This window comes from Petaurus breviceps, unplaced genomic scaffold (assembly GCF_028583685.1).
Source record: "Petaurus breviceps papuanus isolate PSGF00001 unplaced genomic scaffold, PetGlider_PUasm1.0 37, whole genome shotgun sequence".
NCBI classification, from domain to species: domain Eukaryota; kingdom Metazoa; phylum Chordata; class Mammalia; order Diprotodontia; family Petauridae; genus Petaurus; species Petaurus breviceps.
Genome location: NW_027186296.1, coordinates 89,138,537 through 89,161,704, shown reverse-complemented (window position 1 = coordinate 89,161,704; position 23,168 = coordinate 89,138,537). Strand labels below are relative to the sequence as shown.

At 39.2% G+C, this 23,168-nt stretch overlaps 1 protein-coding gene across 2 annotated transcripts in view; it reads left to right on the top strand.

Moving 5' to 3' along the window:
• Positions 1-23,168, top strand: part of NRAP (nebulin related anchoring protein) — an 84,274-nt gene that overhangs the window by 47,730 nt on the left and 13,376 nt on the right. For both annotated transcript variants that reach the window (XM_069099010.1, XM_069099009.1), the window contains exons 26-35: positions 3,034-3,132; positions 5,073-5,177; positions 6,935-7,042; positions 8,255-8,368; positions 11,248-11,445; positions 13,863-13,967; positions 15,307-15,405; positions 17,812-17,916; positions 18,632-18,739; positions 19,583-19,894. In XM_069099010.1, the coding sequence (XP_068955111.1) occupies positions 3,034-3,132; positions 5,073-5,177; positions 6,935-7,042; positions 8,255-8,368; positions 11,248-11,445; positions 13,863-13,967; positions 15,307-15,405; positions 17,812-17,916; positions 18,632-18,739; positions 19,583-19,894 (1,353 nt within the window). The remainder of the gene's footprint in view (positions 1-3,033; positions 3,133-5,072; positions 5,178-6,934; positions 7,043-8,254; positions 8,369-11,247; positions 11,446-13,862; positions 13,968-15,306; positions 15,406-17,811; positions 17,917-18,631; positions 18,740-19,582; positions 19,895-23,168) is intronic.

Here is a 23,168-nt window from a genome sequence, read left to right as displayed (position 1 = left end):
CTCACCTGGGCTAGGGCTTGAAGGGAGCTGAAATCCAAGCACAGAGGTGAGGAAGGGAGCATCGTAGGCTAAACACTGGTGAAGTCCCCAACAAAAATCTTTTTCTGCTCCTGTCCTTAATGGACCTTAGGCATTTGTTTGATGGCCTAAGGGGCGATCTGCATTTTCATAAGGGCCCAAAGCCCTCAAAACCAAGCTTAGTGGTGACAAAAACACTAACAACATATACCTGATTAGACCTTAGGTCAAAAACGTAAAGGTATTGTGTTAGGCACTCAGATGCCTAGTTCCTGCCTTCAGAAAGCTTACAGTCTAGTATGCATATGCAGATAAATATAGCAGAGTAAAATACATTGGTCTGCCATTTGGGGAACTGTATAGTCTGACTCCTTGTGGATATTTTAGTCTGTAAGAATAGATAGTGAAAACATAAAGATGTCTCGGTTTTCACCTCATGGGACACTGCATCTTCCTGGGGGTTGCTATTGCCTTGTGGAGTAGATTCCCCATTTCCATGACAAAGTTGTACTTTTTAGTGCTTTCACTTTAAGGATAACTTCTATCTGTTCTGTACTAGGCACCTGCTGCTGGTTTCCTTCATTGCTTCTTCCCCTCCTTCCTCCCTTCCTTTGTCCTCTCCCTTTATTCCTTCTACCTATCTCCTTCCCTTCCTTTCTGGTGAAGATTTATGTATTTGTTCTATCTGGCAGCTAGGTGGTTCAGTGGATAGAGCACTGGGCCTGGAGTCAGAAAGACCTGAGTTCAAATGCACCTTCAGTCATTGACTAGCTATGTCACCCTGGGCAAGTCACTTAACTTCTGTTTGCCTCAGTTTTTTCATCTGTAAAACGGGGATGATAATAATAGCACCTACCTCCCAGGATTGCTGTGAGGATCAAATGAGGTAATTGTAAAATGCTTAGTGCCGCGCCTGGCACATAGTGAGCATTATGGAAATATTAGTTTTTGTCGTTATTTTTATTACTTGAGGACAGGAACTACATTTGCTTTTTCTTTGTATCCCTACCATTGGTACGACATTGTAGTAAATAGTAATTGAAAATTCGCTGATTAATCGATTTCTATAGCACACATGACTTTTCTTGGCCTGATTTCTGTCATCTCAATTAATCAACAAACATTTATTAAGGACCTACTATGGTGCTGGGGATAAAAAGATTAAAAAACCCTCACAATCCTTGTTCACAAGGGCCTAATAAGCCCCATGGCCCAACAGACCACAGGGGTTCAAAAAAATTTTTGTTTCTACCAGAAGATGGTTCATGAGATTCAGGGGAGGCACTCTTGGGATGACTGCCATGCCAAAGGGACAGAATGGGCTTTGGATATCATATAAGAACATATTTCTAGCTCTAGGATTTGTAATAACTAGTCCAAAGATTATGTCCACATATAAAATGGAAATGGAGAATTATGATCATTTAAGTTTCATTGTTTAAAAATGCATTTTCTTCAATTGCCTGCCTATTTGCCACCTTCCCCATACATGTGATTTTTTTAGACAAAATTATCCCATAGTGGTTTTAATTCTCTGTCTAATTTTAGAACCTGAACAAATGAATTCGTTTAACTTCTTTGATGCTTTGAAAGATTCCAATCTTTAATTGTGTTAAGTGATTTTAAAGAAGATAATTAAATTTTTGCAATGTTTCACAGGTAGTCCAGTCTCTTTGAATCAGATACTCTGGCTACAAATATATTGAGAGCTGGAAAGTATCTCAGAGGCCATCTGATCCAACTCCCTCATTTTACAGATGAGGAAATGAGGTTCAGCAAAGTTGAGTCACTTTCCTAAGGTCACATAGATAGTAACAGAGATCCTAGCACCCTTCTACTGCATCACTCAGATTCTTGAGCTGAACTAGATCTGTGCCACACATCTGTGTACAGACCTCTACTATTTCAGGATGAAAACTAAATACTGGTGAGGGTCACAGTATGCACAGGCAGCCACAGTACACTCAGGCATATTGACTCAAGAATTTTCTTTGGGCTGAAGAAAAAGCACACTCCAATCTTTCTGGCTCAGAGACAAGTGAGTAGCTGGAAATAGACAGTGAGGGAAATGATGCCATTACCTTGTTTGCCCTTTAAATAAGTTGGCCAAGTAGGGGAAAAATATTGTGGTGGGCCTTGCTTTTAGAAAGGGTGAATAGGGTGGTTATAAAAGGCATCACTTCAAAATTCCTTAAAATAACAATTAGCCTAGCTCATTGCAAATATGGTTTCCTTGCTTGTTTTTCAATTCATTTATACTCAGTTTTTCCAGAATAAACACTTAAAATCACGTAAATGAATTTTGCCAACCTAACATTGAATTGTCATCATTTATATTTGTTTCTTATTTTTATTTATAACCCCCTCAGCACAAGGCCCTGTATGTAACGTGTTTAAAAATACTTGTTGAATGAATGAATGTTGTAAGTTCTGTATTCTTCCGTGACCCCTTTTTTGAATAACAGTATTATTCTTGTCATCATTATCATAAACATCAATGAGAGCCTACTGTGTGAATGGCCTAAATGGGATCTATAAATGACTGCACAGTCTGTATAAACTGGCATGTGGCATGTTAAGTGAGCTGTTTTTGACTGCCATGCTCCTGTGTGGGAAGAGAATAGAAAACTTCAGATGTTAAATGTAACCGTTCCAGAATTTTTTTTTTTTGCTTAGAGGAACTAAAAATATGTAAACAACACACTACATAGTATTTGAAGCCTTTAAAAGCCCATTTCTAAGTGTGGCTCTTATAATGTTTTACTGGGATAACCTAATTTTGAGGTGTTCTCTTTGTATCAGGTAGAACTACTTTAATGTTAATTGACACAAGGTTATGCTGAAATTGAAACAAATATTAACCCGAAGGCACCCAGGACATAAAGATGGAGGAAGTGGAATTATAATTATGTTCACAAATTCACTCTAATCTCAAGCAACCTATGATTTTTCTCTTTCAAATGGCATGAAAGAACCACACAAAATTCACAGCTTTGATCTTTTTCTGCTCAACAGAAGAAGTACCGTCAGCATCCGTGGGCTTTGAAGTTTACCAGTATTAAAGACACTCCTGAGATGGTCCAGGCTAGAATTAGTTATACCCAAGCAGTGGATGTAAGTTATAATGTATCTGCATCATTATTATAGAATGGGATTCTCTTTCAGCAACCCGATGGAAGCCAGAATGTTTCTCAGTCTTGCTTTTCCTGTCACCCTAAGCATGAGCAAACTTTTGTGTACCAGCAAGGTGGACCTAGAATGAGGTGACTTTTCTGTGGTGTGGACACAGGGTATTATTTTCTATATGTTGAGAAGCAGGTATCTATACCTCCCACCTTGTAAAGACCCATGCACATTTGTGTTCTCTGCATTACCTTCTGTTGTAATGCTCCCTTATTCTCTACCTCCTCTCTATACAAATTCTTCCCCCCTGCCACCTTTTTAAAGACACCATTTTTACAGTAGGAATTTTTCTTTTTGTTTGTTACTGCTTTTTTCTTTTAGTTATAATGTATGAATGGCATGCCTGGTACTACAATGAGACCCAAAGTCTAGGCACCTTTAACAATGGAAAATGATTTGAGCACGCTCTGAGGATATTAAGTTTAATTTTTGAACTGTTTCTTCATCCCCTTCATTTCTGAGTTCTGATAAGAAATGAAATAAATTCAATCAGAACTTGACTTTGTTCCTATCTACACAGCACAGAGTGAAATGATGATCTGACATTTGTTCAATTTACCTCACACATGGAAGTTTTTTGGACTTTAGTGGGGCTCAACTGCAAAATAATGAGATTGGACCAGGTTATGTTTAAGGCCCCTGCTAGCTTGATGATTCCATACTTGGAATTGTAAAAATTCACTCTGTGGCACATTAGCCTAGTTTGGTTGCCTGCATTGAGACAGTTTTTCACTTTGCCTTGCCTCTACCTTCTTCACTATGTCCTGTGTAGACATGCCTAAAATATTTTCAAACCACCTTAATTTACCACTAAATGGTATTTTAGAAAGTTTAGGCAGGAGCCAAATTTCCCATTACATTCCCAAATTGAACAGATGTTTATTGTCATTACTGTACTTTGTTGGTCTGACATTCTAGAATAATCTGAGGTTCATTTTAATGCTTTCAAATTGTAAAGGTAATGAATTGTGTCTGTTTTATTTTAGACTAAAAAAAAATAAACATTGAAAACTGGGGAAGGTTGATGATGAAACAGAATCTTTTCTATGTTGAGAAAACTGCCAGATTCTTTAGTTAACTAACTCTAGGGGGCACTGCTGTGATATTTAGAAACATGGACTCATTAAATAAGATTTGGGGGCTGGGACAGCCCAACCCAGCCCAGAATATTTTATAGTTTAAACCGGAAACACCAGAGACACCATACCAGGGTACCCACATTTATTGCTAGGTTAATCATCAGTGCAGCGTGAGCCTGGTCTAGATTAGAGCAGATATATGTGAGGCATTGCAGATGGAATCAAATGCATTGAAAACTTAAAGAAATTAAAATTATTCAAGAAGTAGTCATCTTATCTGGTGGCTTTTCAATCCTGACATCTGTTAGTAGCTTGTGGTTGAAATAATCATTTTATGTTCCTTTTTCTTTCCTCATCTTACTGTCATACAGTTGAAAGAGTCCTTAATTTGGAATCATAGACCTGGACTGAAACTTAGCTCTATTCCCACCTGTGTGACTTTGGGCAAATCACTTTGCCTTTCTGAGCTGCTTTTTCCTCATCTATAAAATGAAGGGGTTGGACTGAATGACCTCTGAGACCCTTTCCACCTCTAAATTCTATGATTTCCACTGCATTCTTCAGTTGAGAGTTAACTTAGCAGGAGTGGTCTCAATCTGTCATGTTCTGAACAGTAAGAAAGAGAAATGTTCCAGTGAGATTGTAGAATATCTAAGGAGACAGGAGTGGTATATTGAGATCTAAATATAGGTAGACATTGGCATTGCCACTCTTGGACTTGGTCCCTTGGTAGCTAGAGTAGCATTGGGGAATGGACTCCATTTTTAATCAGAAACTACTCCCTGTTTGCAGAGGCTGTACAGGGAGCATGGAGAAGACATAAAACATCATTACACTCAGACTGCTGACATCCCTGAAGTACTCCTGGCCAAACTGAATGCCATGAACATCAGTGAGGTGAGGTTGACTCTGGAGACAGATGCTTCTCTTTAGCAAGAGAAGATCTACATATATTCTAAAAAATCATAATAACTTGGGTAAACGGAGCACTGTCCTTGGACAGGAGAAGTGTCTCTTTGCATGGAGGACATGAATTCTAGGGAATTAGAATGGGAACGCATGGATGTATAGGTAGGGTGTGTTACTTCAAGGCTCTCCCCAACCCAGTCCACTCTCCTCTAATCCACTGCCAAAGTGATCTTCCTAAAGAGTAGTTCTGATCATATCATTCAGTAAACTCTGGTGGCTACCTGTTACCTGTAGGAGCACACATAAGATCTTTTGTTTTGGCTTTTAAAGTCTTTCACAACTTGACCTCTTCCATTCTTCTTATATTTTACTCTCCTCTTGATACTCTATGACCCCAAAACACTGGCTTTCTTGTTATTCTTTGTATCTAACACTTCATCTCTTGACTCCATGTCTATTCACTGGCTGCCCTCTCAGAATTCCCTTCCTCTTCCCCTCTGCTTCCTGTCTTTCCTGTCTTCCTTCAAGATTCAGCTCACATCCCACCTTTTGCAAGAGGCCTTTCCCAAGTACCTTCCCCCACCCCAGGTCCCTTACCTCTGAGATTACCTCCATTTACACTGTATATGTCTTATAGGTACAGAGATATTTGCATGTCATCTCCTCAATTAGAATGTAAATTCCTTGAGGACAGGGAGTTTTTACCTTTATTTGTATTCTCAGAACTTCATACAATGCCTGGCTTAGAAAGAACACTTAAATCCTTGGCATTGATGATGATAGGCTAATGAGTTATCAAAAGTCTTAGAGCTGATCTTCGAGCAGATGTGCAGATGTATTCCAATGAAAACATGATTGTTTCCATGTTTTTGAACAACTGCTATGTGCAAGGCCCTGTTCTATGCCTGGTACATAGAAAACATTTAATAAATACTTGATGATAATGAGGATGATAATGATAATGAAGATAATGGATCATCAAAAGCCTCAGCTGATTTCAGAGCAGGTGTATACCAATGAAAATATGAGCGTCTCCATGTTTTTGAGTGATGAGTGTATGCAAGACCCTATTTGTTCTAGGGGTTTGGGTCATGATGGAATAGAGTGAAAATTTAACCTGTGGTCTGTGCTTTCAAGATGTTTATGATTAAGATAGGGAGATAAGACAGGTAAATACAAAAAGATAATAATATATAATAATATAAGAGATGGCACAAGGCCTTATGTTGGGCACTAGTTAGGTTATTTATATTCATATAATATGGGCTTCTTTATATATAGGCAATATTTGCCTTCTTGACAGGCAACATGGCATATTGAATAGAAAGCCAGTCATGGGATCAGGGAGACCCAGGTTCAGGGCTTGCCTCTGACACATACTGGTTTATGACCCTGGGCAAGGTACTTACCTTCTTAGTGCCCCAGCCAACATTCTATGTAAGTTACATCTTTAAGAGGAGTTCCTCACATTGATGGAATCATAGATTGACCCTCTCTCTTGTCAAGAAAAAAATAAAGAAAAAGAGAGAGTTTATTATTTTAAGCCTAAGGAATCTATAGCTGTAATGGGAAGCCAAGGGAAGCACATTCCCAATGCAAATGTTTATTGAATGGAAAAGTAATCATTCAATAATATTTGTTGGATGGATAGATAAGCAAATTAATGAATTCATTTTGGTAACCTAGTGGTTGGGAAGCCTTCAGGTAAAATGAAGAAATTAATTTGTGTTCATTTTTCCCCCTAGACTCGATACAAAGAATCCTGGAGCAAGCTTAGAGATGGTGGCTATAAACTAAGGCTAGATGCCCTTCCATTCCAGGCTGCAAAGGCATCAAGTGAAATCATAAGTGATGTGAGTTTTTCTTGTGATTATCTTGTCAATGTTAAATACAAAATTGTTTTTTTCCTTTTCTCTCAAACCCCTGCCTCGTTTTCTATACCTATGGATATTTTCCCATATTCTAAACTGATGAGTTGATCACCTCTTCTATCCAGAATCCACTGAATCTCATAAAACCAGCATTTATTAAGCACCTACTGTCTGCAAGCACTGTGCTAGGTATGTAGCACACAGAGATAAAACTGAAAACACCCCCTACCTCTGTGGGGTTTACATGTAAAGAATTAAATAGATACAAGATAATTTGAGAAGGAGGAAGAGAGAGTAGCAATGACTCAGAGGAACAGAGAAGGTTTCCTGTAGGATGCTTCCCTCCCATATGAGCTGGGTCTACTCTACTCCCGCCTGTCCCCTCATCTGCTGCCATATCTGTGTCTGCCACTGACTCCTTTTGGCTGCCCTCTCTAGGGCTGGAGGTGTGTCTGAGAAGGTTAGCAGGATGCATAGGATTCACCTCCCCACCCATCCTCAGAGACGCTCTCACTTTCTGAACCTACTCTTAATGAGTAATTAATAATAATAATAATTCCACTGTATATACCAACCTTTCTAGTTTACAAAGCACTTTCCTTATAGCAATCGTATGTGATAATTGACTTACCAAAAGTCAGATGGGTTAAGTTATGGCATTAGGACTCAGACTCTCCAAGTTCAATGTTGTTTCTCCTGCACCAAGAACCTTCTCTTATTAGCAAAACATATTCATCTCTTAGGGAGGAAAAAAATCATTTTTTTCTTTTATGTAAGAACAAAAGAAAGCACTTGATTGCTTTAAGTATAAATATAGGCCCCAAGGAGATGGAATTTACCATCCATCTATCATTGTCTTGAAAAAGCCCCCAGGAAGAAATTGCAAACAGTTCAATGCACCTTCTTCTTCTAGGCAGGACAACCCAGGTCCCAGCAGGTAGAACCAGACTGGAATTTGATTTACTAAAGATCTACTGCCATTCCCCAGAACAGAACAGAGCCCTTTACTCTTCCTGAGCCTTGCATATGAAAGAAGACTAGACCTCTTGACTTCTGCACCACATTTTCTTTTAACTCATTCACTCAGTGACTGTCAAAAGAACAAAACATTTTCGCCCAATACCCACCTCTTCCATTCTGCATCCCTTGTCACCTATGTATTATTATTTTTTTCCCCTCTCTCTCTCCCCTCAGTACAAATACAAAGAGGCGTTTGAGAAAATGAAAGGGCAGATGCTCGGATCTCGAAGCTTGGAAGATGATATCAGTCTCTCACATTCGGTGCACGCAACCTCAGTCCAAAGTGATGTAAGTTGAAAAAAATGTAAATGAATGTCTCAGCCCACCCATGGTAATATTCCCAGGGAATCCAAGGCTGATAGTCTGTGGGAACAAATTATGTCTTTATCTTTGAGATTATTAAACACCTGAACCTTGGCTGAGCCTCAGGTTCTATGGACAAACCCCATCCCCCTAAAACAAAACAAAACAAGCCCACCCCCCACCCAACAGCAAAAACAAAAGAAACTCAACCTTTTAAAAAGTTTTTAAAATGTCAGCATTCACAAAAAGGGGCAGTGAAAAGGTTACTAGAGTCAGGAGACCTGCGTTCTAATCCTAGTTCTTCCACTAATTGCCTTTCTTTGCAGGGTCCTCTGTTTTTTCATCTATAAAATGAGAGTGCTGGATGGATAATCTCTTAAGCCCCTTTCAACTCTAACATTCTATAGTTTATACAGTTATTCAGACATCATAATAATTATGTCTTACACTGAATGCTTTATAGTTCATCTGGTGATTTGACATCGATTATCTCTCGGGGGTGGATCTGTGTGCACGCATGTGGACTCTTCTTCTGGAACACATGTAGCTTGGCTAGTCATGTGTGAAGCCCGGCTTGACTTCTCTCTGCCTCATTTGCCCATGATTTAAGTTTTTCCCTTCATGTTCAGAGAGGCTATCCCTAGAGGAGACAATATCGGGCATACTCTGTTTAATGTTGTTAATTGGTTCTAGGGAAACATAATGTTAGGGGAAACAACATTACAGGGGGGCAGTTAGTTCTAACCATAGAAATATGAAATGTTACAAATGAGTGATCAGCCAGATGATTTTACAGTGGGTTTTGTGTGAGCACTGGATTTAGAATCAAAAGACAAATCAGAAGTTCAAGTCCTGCACCTGCTACTTACTACAAGGGTAATATTGGGTGACTCACTTAGGACCTCTGTTTTCTTTTCTGTGAAATGAGGGAAATGGATTAGAGGCTGCTAAGGTCTCTTCTTCTTCTAGCTATGTGATCTTTTTTAAAAATAACATTTTATTTCCCCCCCCAATTACATGTAAAATGATTTTGTTTGTTTTAAAAAAATTTTGTGTTCCAATTTCTACCCCTCTCTCCTTCCCCCTCCCTGAGATGATAAGCAATCTGATATAGGTTATACATGTGCCATCATATAAAACATTTCCATATTAGTCATTTTGCGGAAGAAAACTCAGCTTTATGACCTTAAGATGCTGGTCAGCACAATGCATTCTATAGGGCAGGTCAAGGCAGCTGACCCTAATCCTGTGCTTTGAAGAGTCAGACAGCTGGGGTGGCAGGAATGCAATCAAGGATAGTAAGGGGAGACCTAGGGAGTCAGGAATCTGGAGCTAAATCACGATCTGAAATTTATATCAGTATAGTGAACACATAATGCAGAGGGAGACTGGAGCTGGCTTTCCTTGTGCCCTTGCTATACTTCCTCCTCAGTCTGTATGTTGCCCCTCAGTGACCTCTTTTCTCTTTTAAGTTATCCAGAGGTGATTATTTTAATTAGGTTTCATGATGCCATATGATGACTGGTGAGAGTGTGTGTGGGTGGGCAACCTAACTGGCAGAAAATTTCTAAAGTCTTCTCTTCTGGAGCATTGATAACTGGCCTTGTTTCTAGAGGAAAGAACTGAGATCACAGATGGAAATTTCAGGGAGCAGATTTACAAATGAGTACATTTTAATTTTTTTCAAAACTTACCAAAAACAAACAAACAAACAATTTCCTAACAATTTGGGCCATCTAATAAAGACACAGATTGTATTGGGAGTTAGTGGATTCCCTGATACTTGAAATCTTTGAAACACATTTGGAGAGAAGGTTGTAGAGAGCATTTCTCATTCAGGTACAAGTTAGATATGGTAACTTCTGAGGTCCCTTCCAATTTTGTGATTGATCTGATTTAAAACATTGCTGGTAGAGGGAAGACATAGGCAGTAGTATTTGCTCTTGGTCTTAGAGATGGCCTGGCCGGGTGTACCTGTTGCTTATCTTTCCCTCCTCCCTTACCCTACTTCTCTGTGGCACACAGGATTAAGGGTTAGTGGAAGGCTTTGGGGATTATCACAATAATGCTAAGACCTTTCAAGTATATTTCAAGACATTCAAGTTCATTTTAAGATTTTCAAAGGTTTTTGCAACGTTTTTTGCCAAAACATAGTGAGACAGATAGAATGTTTCATTTTTCCCATTTTAATAACTGGGAAACTGAAGTTCAGGGAAGTTAACTTGGCTGTGGTCCAGGGACTTGAACTTGTGTCTTCTCATTTTTCCAGGGCTCTTTTTCTCTATATCATTCTGTTTCTCCCTCTAAGTCCAATTTGAGAGTTTTGAAGTTATAGAATAATCCTTGGATTTGTATTGTGATTTTTGCCTATTAGAAAATAAGAATTCCCACTGAGCTCATAAAGCAATTATATAAACATGCTTTCCCAGAAAATATATATTGCAGATGGCTAGAAAACTGAACTCATAAAGGAGTTGGTGAGAAACAGGGAGGAAAGACAGCAAAAGTTTACCAGGTGTGTCCTTTTGTATCTAGGAAGTATGCAGAAAGGCCAGAATTGGAGGAGAAGTTACATGGTACTTCCTCAATGCCCTCTATCTTTTGGGGGAAGCATAGAACTAAAGTGTGTCTAAAAACTGGATCATCAGCCCCAGTGGGCTAAGGAGAATAATTTGCTCTTTCTGGAGACCATTCATACTCTCTTAACATTAGTTGCAGCAGGGAAGGAGCATTGGCCTTGCCAAGAATCCCTCCTGGGCCTTAATGAACGGGTAATTACATAATATTTGGACTTTAGAATGGAGACAATAAATATAGTAATAATGCTATTGAAACTGTTACTGTTGGTGTTCCTACCTCTCTAGGTAAACTACAAGAAAGGCTTTGAACATTCAAAGACTCAGTTCCATCTGCCGTTGGACATGGTAACCTTGGTGCATGCCAAGAAGGCCCAGAGCTTGGCCAGTGACCAGGACTACAAACAACTGCTCCACCAGTACACATCCTTGGCAGAAGACCTGAGGTTACGCTGTGCCAAAAAAGCTTACCAACTGCAGAGTGAGGTAAAGGCAGAAAGACCTCGGGCCATTTTACTTCTAGGTTTGATTATAAACATTTCCTTGGGTCTGTGTTAAACCTTAAAGGGTGTTCAATGGCTCTGAAAGTATAAAACAAACTGTGAAGAACATACCATTTATCTCTTCTTATAGAACTTTATATAAGGGTTATTGGAAAGCCTAGAAAGGAGCTATTTAAATATAATCTCCCTTAGGAGCTATTTATCGGTCATTCAGTCACCAGTCATTTAATAAGCATTATGTACCAGGCACTGTGCTGATGGGATGCAAAGAAAGGCCTCCAGGAGTTCCCATGCTAATAGTGGGGGAACAACATGTAAAAGATTGTACATATAAGATATATAGATCTCTCTCTTTCTCTCTCTCTCTCTCTATCTCTTTGTCTCTCTATCTTTCTCTCTGTTTCTGTCTCTCTGTCTCTGTCTCTCTCTATCTCTCTCTCTCTCCAGGATGCCTTCATGTCTAGATTTTCTATTCAGTTAGCAATAGTGAGGAGCCCCAGGAGAACACAGCCCCTCTCCTCTTCCTCTCCATTCATGCTAAACATGACCTTTTAATTCTTTCCCTCCCTTCATACAACTTTGTTACCAGAAAAGAGACAGAGCCTCAGTTAGCTGGGACCAGGGAGGGAAACAACTTCTTTTTCATGCCCTGGGTCCTGTTTCAGGAGGTAGCTTTGGAAGTGAAGCTATGTACACACCACCCCTACTTCCCATTATGTGGCTTGCCCCACTCCCACTATTTTCTCTTTGGGAAGAGGACTGTAGAAAAATTTATTGGGGAAGGGAAAGACAGAAAGAAATCAGAGCAACTGAGATTCACTGGAGACTCTTCTCAGTCTTCTTGAGAGTCTTGGAAATGTTCAGAGCTCCTGGATGACATTTTTAGCCTGGTCATTCCTAGTCTCTTCAGTAGGGGAGTAGTGTAGGGTAGAGTATTCATGGACTTTTCTATTCCTGGGTGTATCCTGACCAGATTTTCTGTGAATCAGGAGGTGTCCTTTCTCTAAGTTGACATATTCCTAAGGCAAGAAGATTTATCTGAGAAGAGTAGAGGGGAGAGACAGCTGGGAATATTTGGGACTGTGTCCCCCAAACAGAGCCTTGCCAGATGTGTGTGAGGGTTTGTCATCTGTGTGGGTTTCACACCTATTTACAGACTTTGCTGACTAACACAAACTGCCAGGGAGTTCACAGCTGGGCCAGGAACACCTGACAAAGGAGGTGCCATGCTCACTTATTGGAGATGGGCCTGTCACACAAGCACCAAAGTCCTGCTAGTTTCCCTTCTTTTCCTCATGAGTGGAAGTGGAAAGCAGCAGTCCTGGTCAGTGCCTCTCCTTCAGAAGTGAAGGAAAGTTCAATTATCCAGTAAATTTGGGGACTTCCACATCATTAACATAAATGAAAAATGAGCGCACGAACACACACACACACACACACACACACACACACACCCTCAATATTCTGAACTCTTTGTTAACAAAGTTCTGAATCTTGTGTTAGTTGATGCTACCCATTACTTTACTTGTAGCTCAGTGCTTATCAAAATTTCTAATCTGAGGACTCTCTTAAAATTACTGAGGACCCCACAAAGAACTTTGGTTTATGTGGGTTATGTCTATCAATATGTGGCATTAGACATGGAAACATCTTGGTAATATGATTAAAATAAATTTTGATGGGCAGCAAGGTAGTGCAGTGAATAGATCACAGGCCTTGGAGTCAGGAGGACCTGAGCTCAAATCCAGCCTCAGACACTTAACACAAAACTGGCCATGTGACCTTGGCAAATCACTTAACCCCAATTGCCCCTCCAAAAAAAAAAAGCAAAAAATAAAATAATATAAATTTTGACCTTGCAGGTCCCCTGAAAGGGTCTTAGGCCCTCCAGGAATCCCTGGACTACACTTTGAGAAGTGCTGTTGTAGTTCCACAGATTTGGTGGTTGCTTTTTGGGGGACACTTTAAATAGCATAAACATTTCACCCAGCGCTGTTTATAAGTACAATCTAACCTAGCTTTTGTCTTCCTACTATGCATATATTTATTTAATTTAATTTACATGGCTTCCCTTCAGAAGTCACTCAACAGCTAAAGTAAATGACATTGGTGGGGTTTTTTTCTGCTGAATTAAATGGCTATTCATTCCAATTGGATGGTTATCGATGTGACTTAGTTGTAAAATGAATATTGATCTGAAAAGACCTAACTTGATGAAGGGAAGTGTTTGAGTGAGGTGTGAGGTAACCTGTTTGGAATGTTGTTTTGTTTTTAAGATGGTCTTTAATGGATCCCTTGGCTTCTCCTGCTTTACTTTGATTTTTGAGATATAACAAAAAAGGGTTTAAACTTATATTTGACTAACTCTTCTGTCTCTCCCTCTCATCTTGTTTCCTGCAGAATTTGTATAGATCTGACCTAAACTTTATGAGAGGTGTTGGCTGTGTTATTCCAGGGACTTTGGAGATTGAGGGAAGAAAGAAAGCATCTGAGCTCATCAGTGAGGTAACCAGCAATTTCCCTCAGATTATGTTAGTTCCTTCTGGGTATGAAGATTATCAGTAATATTTGCCATATTGTGGGAAATGTCTTTAGTGAAAGAAAGTACATTGCTATGTTATTTCAATGTGGTGACTCATTAGATTAATCTTTAATTTCACCCATTTTTATTGGTGTGCCCATTTGAATCTTAGTGTCATTTAAGACATCTTTGCAGATAATTTCAAACCTTCCATTACCCAGAATAAAACATTACTTTAGTAGCCTGTAAGATGTGGTTTCCTGGTATTTCTTTGAAGGCTGGTGATTTCCTGTGGGCTTTGAAGAAAAAAAATGTTGGATTCTGATCTTGGGATTGGGAGAATAAAAAGCTTTCCCCTTTGACTTAAAAAAAAATCATAGTCAGATTTCTCAGGTGGGTCATAGACCTATACTCTAAGTAAGCATGGGAGCTTTCGCTCTTTTTAACTGCATGTGGGAGAACATGCTAGAGCTCACAATCTCTATCATTTTCAGTGGATTCAATTGGAGTCAAGTGAGTTTTGATCCAGTTAAATATTTATGATAATGCCTCATCATGGTGCTCAAGTGACCTTGAATCCTTAAAGGCCATACCTATGGAGCACTAGCCAGAACCTGTCTACTAAACTTGGAAGTCTAGATGTGTAATCCTGCAAAGTATGGAGAGAACTCCCCTCACAGGGGTGACAACTAGGGATAATTTATTTTGAACACATAGCAACTCTTGTAGATGGTCTACTAAGGTGGAGAGGGCTTGGAATCTGTGTCAGTGGAGAGAGTGCCCCCACCAATGAGCTCATATCCTTGAACTGATTGAAAAGTTTACAAGGAGTTCAAAGGAAATAGGATGTTACATATCTTCAGTTTTTTCCATTGCTTCCCATTATCATGCCTATTGGTATGGCTCAAAAAGTAAATATATATATATATATATGCAGTAAATAAAATAAATTTAAAATATTAAAATACTTCAGTGAGCAGCGGTCCTGAAGAAATTTAGTATCTAAACCTCTAATTTGTGTGTCCCCATGACATTTGCAGGGAAGGAACAATGGAAACTTCCCTTTCCTGTTTAGCAGCATCTGGTCCAACCCTATACTTTTTTCCCCCATTTGCTTTTTCTTACTAATGAGTTCTATACCCATTAGATAGTTCACAAGTCTAAGGAGAGAACTGAACTCAGTGACTGAGAGAATGTTGGTTTTTGTCAAGCATAGTTTTATGGCCAGTATTAGAAGTCAGACCAAGACACTGGGCCTTCTTCTGACCTAGCACCTCATGGAGCCTTTCTTTCTTTCTTTTTTCCTCTTTTGTGGGAACTCAGAGTAAATATCGCCAGCCGCCCCAGTCCTTCAGGTACACAGCTGTGACAGAATCACCAGGACTCCTTCATGCAAAATTCAGCAATCAGATTACTAATGAGGTAAAAAAGAATCTCTACTGAAATCAGGGGTGGACTTTTAACATTGCCATGTGCTGATAAAAAGAAAGGGGGAAAAAAGCAACAACAAAAGTTTGGGAAGAAAAGAATCTCATCCTCAGAATAATAATAAGACCAGTTGACATTTATATAGCACTTTAAATTTTATAAAATACTTAATATATTATAGCATGACCTTGGATCAATTTATATTCTCTCATTTGATCCTCCTAGATCTTTTGCCTTCTAGTGTAATGCTCTTTCCAATTTACCGATAGAACACTTCTCAGTTGCCCTCTCTAATTTGGTATGGAGGTTGGATTTCTACCTAAAGATCAAGAACAATTGAAGGATTTTGGATAATTTCTAGATTTGGAATTCTGGTCCATGACCCTAGGTATTTTTATAATCAGTTGGAATTTGGATATATATGTATGTGTATACATGTATATGTATATGCATATATAGTTATATGGGTGTATATGTGTATTATATGCACATACATATATAAATATATGCATGCGTGTATATATATGTATGTGTATATTGTATACACATATACATACACAGTACACACACACACACATATATATATATATATATTTTACTACCAAGTGGTGACTGTATAAAAGGCAGCTCAGGAAAATAAAAAAAGGGAGCATATGGACTAATCTCTGTTGGGATCTTGTCTTGTGAGGTGGCTTCTTCAATCTAATAGTCCATTTTCAAATATTTGAATCATTAAATATTGGGAGATGGGGAAAGATGTAGCAATTGATGACAATTTTAGTATAAATTCAGAAATGTACAAAACTAGAGATTTATAGATCATCATCATTATCTAATGCATCTGTGGTCCAGGAGAGAGAAGTAGATTTAGAGGCAGAAGATTTAGGTTTTTCCAGTTCTGTCTCCTATTAGCTATGTGACTATAGTCAAATTACTGCTCTGAGCCCATTTTCTCCTTGGTAAAAATGAGGATGGGTGGGTGGAGCACTGGTCCTGAAGTCAGGAAGACCTGAGCTCCAATCTAGCCTCAGACTCTTACTAGCTGTGTGATCCTGGGCAAGTGAGTTAATCCTGTTTGCCTCAGTTTCCTCATCTGTAAAATGACCTGGAAAAGGCAAAGGCATACTACTTCTGTATCTTTGCCAAGACAACCTCAGAAGGCATCACAGAGTCAGATACAACTGAAACCACTGAACAACAACAAAATGAGGGTAATATTTCCTCTTCTCCCAGGATGATGTTGCAGATCAAATGAGTTAATATACGTAAGGCATTTTAATGCTGGCTTCTTATTAAAATGCTCTGTAAACAGTAAAGCAGTAGACAAATGTTGGTGATGGTCATTATAGTGAGAGACAATATGGTGTGGTGGATCATGGGCCACTTAATTTGGAGTTGGAGGATTGGAGTTTGAATTCCAACTCTGCTCCTTGTTAGCTGTGTGACCTTGGGTAAGTCAGGTCTCCTTGCTAGGTCTCAGTTTCCTCATCTGTAAAATGAGGTTGTTAGACTAAATCTTTAAGGTACCTTTCAACTCTTAATCTTATAGTTCTATTTGGCAATTTTACTATGCCTTTTCTACATAGAGAGGAAATACCACCTTGCTTCTTTTTCTTTTTTCTTTCTCTTCCTTTCACCATCGTAATCCCATTGTTACTTCTTGCATTGCACCTTTGTCCATGATTGTATGTATAAGTGATTTGCTTGGTTTGTTTAGGACTTGATTGCCCTTTAGTGGAAGAAAGGCTAAAAGTGTACTATCCAACATATAGCCTTCCTCTTTTTAAATAAATAATTTCTCATAATGTTAATAACAATGGACAATGCATTGAATTTGGAATCAGAAGATCTGAGGTCAAATCCACTATCTACTAGTTATTACTTGTGTGACTTTAGGGAAGTCATTTCACTTCTGGATCTTAGTTTTCTCATCCCTAAAATAGAGAAAGGAAGATTAGAGCAGAAAACCTTAAAATTCCCTTCCAGCTCTTGATGTATGATCCCATGAAAATGAGGAAATGTCTTTTTAAATTGAATTTTGTTTTTTCAATTAATAATCTTTATTTCCTCTCCCTTCTACATTTTCCCTACTGAAAAACAAAATCTTTATAACAAATAGGCATAACCTAGCAAAACAAATGATGAATTGATGTCTCAAAGTCACAAAGTCCAAACTTGTCATATTTTAATAAATGGAAAATGTATGTATTTTGGTAAACTAATAATAATAGCATCTCTTTGCTCCTTGACCCCTTCTAGTTAGTCTCATCTGTTTCTAGCCTTATAGGATCTAAATAGACTTTAAGAAAGCACACTACACTATTTATACTACCAGAAGAGACGTACTTTGGTGTTCATAAAGATCTTGATGACTGTTTTTATGAATCTTCCCCCCGCTAGCGCCTCTATAAAGCAGCAGGGAAGCACACAAGTCACCAATACACAACGACCCTGGGTCTTCCTGAGTTTATCAGGGCAAAAATAAATGCAGCCAACCTTAGTGAGGTAAGTATTCATCTCTGGGTTATTGTAGTGGCCAAATTTGACTGCATGAAAAATGATGAAATTCACGGCTCTCCTTTCCTTGGAGTGGTGGGAGGAAATGAATATGGAATATTGCATATGCTCTCAAATGCGATAGCTGTTGTGTCTTTTGAGGAAGATGCACTGGGCTAGGCATGGGTTATATTATTAGAGGTCTTTAAACAGAAGCTGGATAGTCACTGGCTAGCTTTGTCTTAGTGGGGTTAAGATGTTAGATCTCTCTGGTGGCTTTCAATCTTGAGATTCTGTGAAACACAGAAATGACTGATGTAAAGAGAAAAAAATCAGTAAAACTTTGCAAGAAATAAACAAGCAAATAAACAATTATATGTGTATATGTAGTTAGTCTTATTTGTGATCCAAAGATACTTATTCCCGCAACTTCAGAATGATGTAAATTTGAATACAGGGGATAAGCTCAGAATCTTACTAGAATGGGTAACCTCTTGATGTCCACATTAACCATATCTTTGTATAAATGTGCTGAGTACAGATGTGGAGAGAGTGGTAGCATGCACGCTAATGAGATGTTCTACACAAAATAGAGAGCTTTGGCATGTCAGAAATTGATTCATGCACACGGAACTACAAATGAGAGGGGGGTTTTCTTTGTTCATTGATTCATGTGTTTAAAAAAAAAGAAAAAGAAGAAAATCTACATGTGTTCCCACTTTAGGCAAAATACAAGGAGTCTTGGCATAATCTATGTGCTCAAGGCTACAAGCTGACAATGGAAGCAATCCCCTTCCAGACTGCAAGGGCCTCCCGAGATATCGCCAGTGATGTGAGTTGAATGATATGACCTTCCATCTCGCCTAATTTCTGTTAACTTCATGTAAAACAATGTCTACGGCAAATTTTACTGAATTAAAGCAAATCTATAACCATGTGAGACAAGAATGTCACTTGCAGAATATATTACTTATGAATGAGAGTCTTTGTAGGAGGGAAAAAAGGCTCTGCTAATCAGAAGCCAAACACAGTCAAAGACCTTCCAGGGGGAGCTGGGCTGATTTATTTGTAATCACAGTGCTAGAGAAATAAATGTTCTTTACCTGTAACTCCAACCCTGAATCAGGTAGAAAAATCACAGTAATTCTGCTCCCATTCTAGTTTTAGGGACTAGAATTCCACTTTGTCCACTGCAATTCAACCCACTCTGATGATAAAGTCCATAGCTTTGGGACATGAAGGTGACTTTTCCTTTCCCATAAACAAATCATAGAAAACAGGGACTTCAAATGCATAGATCTTGTTTTTAGGGTTTAACGTTTTGCCTGGTGCATCAGGATAAAACACAACTTTCTCATTTTCAGTTTTTGATAAATTCCTTTTGGTCATAGGCAAAGTAGTCAAGTAGGACTCCTTTCTGTTGGTTTCAACATCCAGCTTCTGATCAAGCAGGCAGAATAGAGCTGTTCTTTGGTTCTTCCACCCCCAGGGAGGAAGGTGTTTTATCAAGCTAGCCTGTGTTTTGTTTTGGTTCAGAGATTTTCACCCCCATAATAATCACCCCCTTGTACAAAAAAAGAAAAAAGTGATTTTGTAAGATTTAAAGTAAACACAGGCAACTGGAATTTAAGCAAGTAAAATGCAAATGATTGACTGATTTTCTTTTCACTCAAAGTGTCAGTACAGACATGACTTTGTGAAGGAGAGAGGGAAACTTATTGGAGCCAGAAGCATTCTGGATGACCACAGACTTCAGCACTGCCTGCGGGTGGGGAAGCTACAGAGTGAACAGCAGTACAGGAAGGAGGCACCAGGGAGCAATGCTCAATACCACCTCCCTATGGACATGGTGAACCTGGTCCATGCTCGCAAGGCTCAGGCCCTAGCAAGTGAGCACGATTATAGGACGAGGTGCCATGACTTTACAGCACTTCCTGAGGACTTGAAACTGTACTGGGCCAAGAAAGCCCATGCACTACAAAGTGAGGTAAATTCCTTTCCCTTTCCCTTTCCCTTTCCTTTTCCCTTTCCCTTTCCCTTTCCCTTTCCCTTTTCCTTTCCCTTTCCCTTTCCCTTTCCCTTTTCCTTTCCCTATCCCTTTCCCTTTCCTTTTCCCTTTCCCTTTTCTTTCCTCTTTCCCTTTCCCTTTCCCTTCCCCTTCCCCTTCTGTTTTCCTTCCCTTTTCCTTCCCCTTCTCTTTCCCTTCCCCTTCTCTTCCTCTTCCCTTCCTGTCCTCTTTCCCTTCCCTTCCCTTCCCCTCCCCTTCCCTTCCTTTCCCCCTTTAATCTTCCCCTTTCCTTTCCTTCACTTCCCTTCTCTTCCTTTCCCTTCCCTTCTTCTTTACCTCTATCTGCCCTCTCTGCTTCTGTCTCCCCCTCTTTCCCTCCTTTCTTCTTTTTCATGTTCCCTCACTTCCCATCCTTCCACCATCAATCCCCAAACTAATACAACCTTTTCACTTAGCATTTATTTATAGGATCCCCTCATCTTTCCTCTTTAGGTTACTTATTACAATTTCACATACACATATGTGTATGAATGTATACATATGCATATATAATAGAGAGAGAGGAGGAGGAGACTAGAGATAGCTATTTATACATAGCTAATATGTATGTGTATATATATATATATTACATATGAAGCTACAAAGTTTCTTCTGTAGACAGTATTACCTGTTGGATAAACTGATGAGTTTGGAATCTAGAAGATGTATGTTTAAATAGTATTTCTGATGTTTAACAACTGTATGACACTGGCAAAGTCAATTAACCTCTCTGCCTCAGAAAACTCCCTGAGAATTGTCAATTAAGTCATATACAGATTTCCCATCTGCAGTTGGTAGAGGAAGTTCCCAATCAGATTACTGAGTTGATCTAGTCCAATACCCTCATTCTTCAAATGAAGAAAATGGAATCCAGAGACACGAAGTGTCACACAGCTCATGTGGTCTTCATCTAAGGAGAGTTTGAACCAGAATCCAGGTCCCTAAATGCCTTTTTCATCATATCATGCTGCTTCAGGATGATTGTGTCAATAGCGTCTTTGCTCAGAACAAACCTTAGATGGCTTCTTGTTGATAAGTCACCAAGGAAGGTTTAGAAGCAAAATCTTCAAAGTAGTCCCACCCCTGTAGGATACAGATAGCCCTGTTCTCCACTGTTCTCTGGACACAGCTGTCTGCATTTTTCTGCCCCACCATGCTCAGGTACTAAAAGTCACAGTTCAATTATGGCTAGTGTATTTGAAGCTATGGGGGTGATTAAGGAGAGGTGGGGTACATGGGACTCTAAAAGAATGATGTGTGAATCTGAAGTCAGTTTCTATTATAATAACTAACAACAATAATAATAATTGGAGAGGATAGAATGGTCATTTCTTGCCTGCAGTTCTGGGTAGCATATGGAAACCAAGTTCAGTGATTCCAAAAAAAAAAAAAGTGTTTTGGAATTGTGCTTAGAAACCATCTTGGGGAAGTTGATTTCTTGTTACTCCTCTTCCCCCTCCCATCTTTTATTATGAAGCCTGATGCTGGCATGTTGTTATTAGGTTCTGTCTGAATAGTTGAAGCTGGACTGGGAGACGAAATATCAATAGCCCATCCATTTATGAGCGAGGCTGAGGCACAATCAAAGCATTAGGGAGCCTGCATCTTGCTTTCTTACTTACCTGCAATCGTACTGTTCAGCTCAACAAAAGGAGAGTTGAAAGAACTCTCCCCACTTCATGTCTTTTATGAAAGGAGCAATGCCCGGCTGTGAAGAATCCCTGTTGGATTATTCTCTCTAACTTAGAAATTTATCCAATTTCCTCTGTTCTTTATCAGAGTGGAAGGCAAAAGCGTTGCCAGTATAGACTGAAAGATCCCAATATAAAAAGCAAGCTACTGGCATGGGGCATAGAAACCCGCTCCTGAACCTGAGTTAAGGGAGACCTTAGATGTCTCTCTTAACCAGTTTGGTAGCAAAGTAGAATTTGCACAGGGACATTAACCACTAGACAGTAGATCAGAAAGAAGCCTTCTTTGTGGCTAACTGTGAGGAACGCTGTAAACCCTGGAATGAAAGGAGCGAGCGCGGCAGAAAGCCTGATTTCAGGAGTGACATTTTTCATTATGGCAGAGCTTCTATCTAAATTAAAGGGATGCCATCAGCTTCGTTTAGATCCAAAATTTAGATTTCCTTACAGGTTTCATTTTTTTTTCTTTACAAAAACCTAATTTCCATAAAGATCATTTGCTGAGACCACTTCTATTGTAGGTGATTGTGGGGACATCAATACAGGGAGGACATAGGGGACTTAACTTATCTCCATCCTGGGGCAAGGGGCATGTGGCAGGAATAATGATATCTTGCACTTCTGGCATACCTTTCATCACATTTACTGTTTCCAAATGGCCCTGATTGTTTTTTCCCAGGAGTACATAGAGACAACACGTTCCCTTTTGACTATAGCTATAATCTTGCAGGTCCTAAGAAGAGACTAAGAAAGGAATCCCAGCCCAGCTTTGCTAGAGAAACTCAGTCTTGGACAAACTGATGTGGCCTGCTCAGAATTACCTAGTTAGGAAGAGGTGCAGTAGGGATTTGGAACCAGAAGCTGGAATTCAGACTCTCTCCCTTTACTGCTTGGGTAACCTTGAGCAAATGACTTCTCTTTCTGAGCTTCAGATTCCTCATCCATAAAATGAAGATGTCGACCTAAATCAAGATTGGCAAACCAGGGTCCCTAGACCAAATCTGGACTGTTGGATTGTTTTTTCATAGCCCAGATTTGTGGAACCATAGCTAGAGGATGATAGACTGGTGACCCCTGGTCCGGGTGATCCCTATGAGACTTTAAGATGGTCACAGTTCTCATTCTCTCAGGTATATTAGCATGACTTTTCCAAAGTCATGGCATTTTATCAAGAGGATAGTTTCTATCCCAAGAGCACCAAATAAAGCAATATATTTTATCAGTCAATCAATCAGTCAGTCAATGCCTAAGTGCCTTAAGGCACAGTGTTAAATATTGGAGATACAAAGATAAAAATGAAACTGCTCCTGCCCTCAAGGAGCTTATGTTCTGTCAGGATATACATAATAAATATATGATATATTATATATATATATATACACATTAAATGCAAGGTCATTTCAAGGGAAAGAATAAACATTTAAATACCACCTACTATGTGCTGAGCATATGTTAAGCACTTTTTACAAATATTATCTCATTTTATTCTCACAATAACCTTATGAGGTTGGTTCTATTATAAT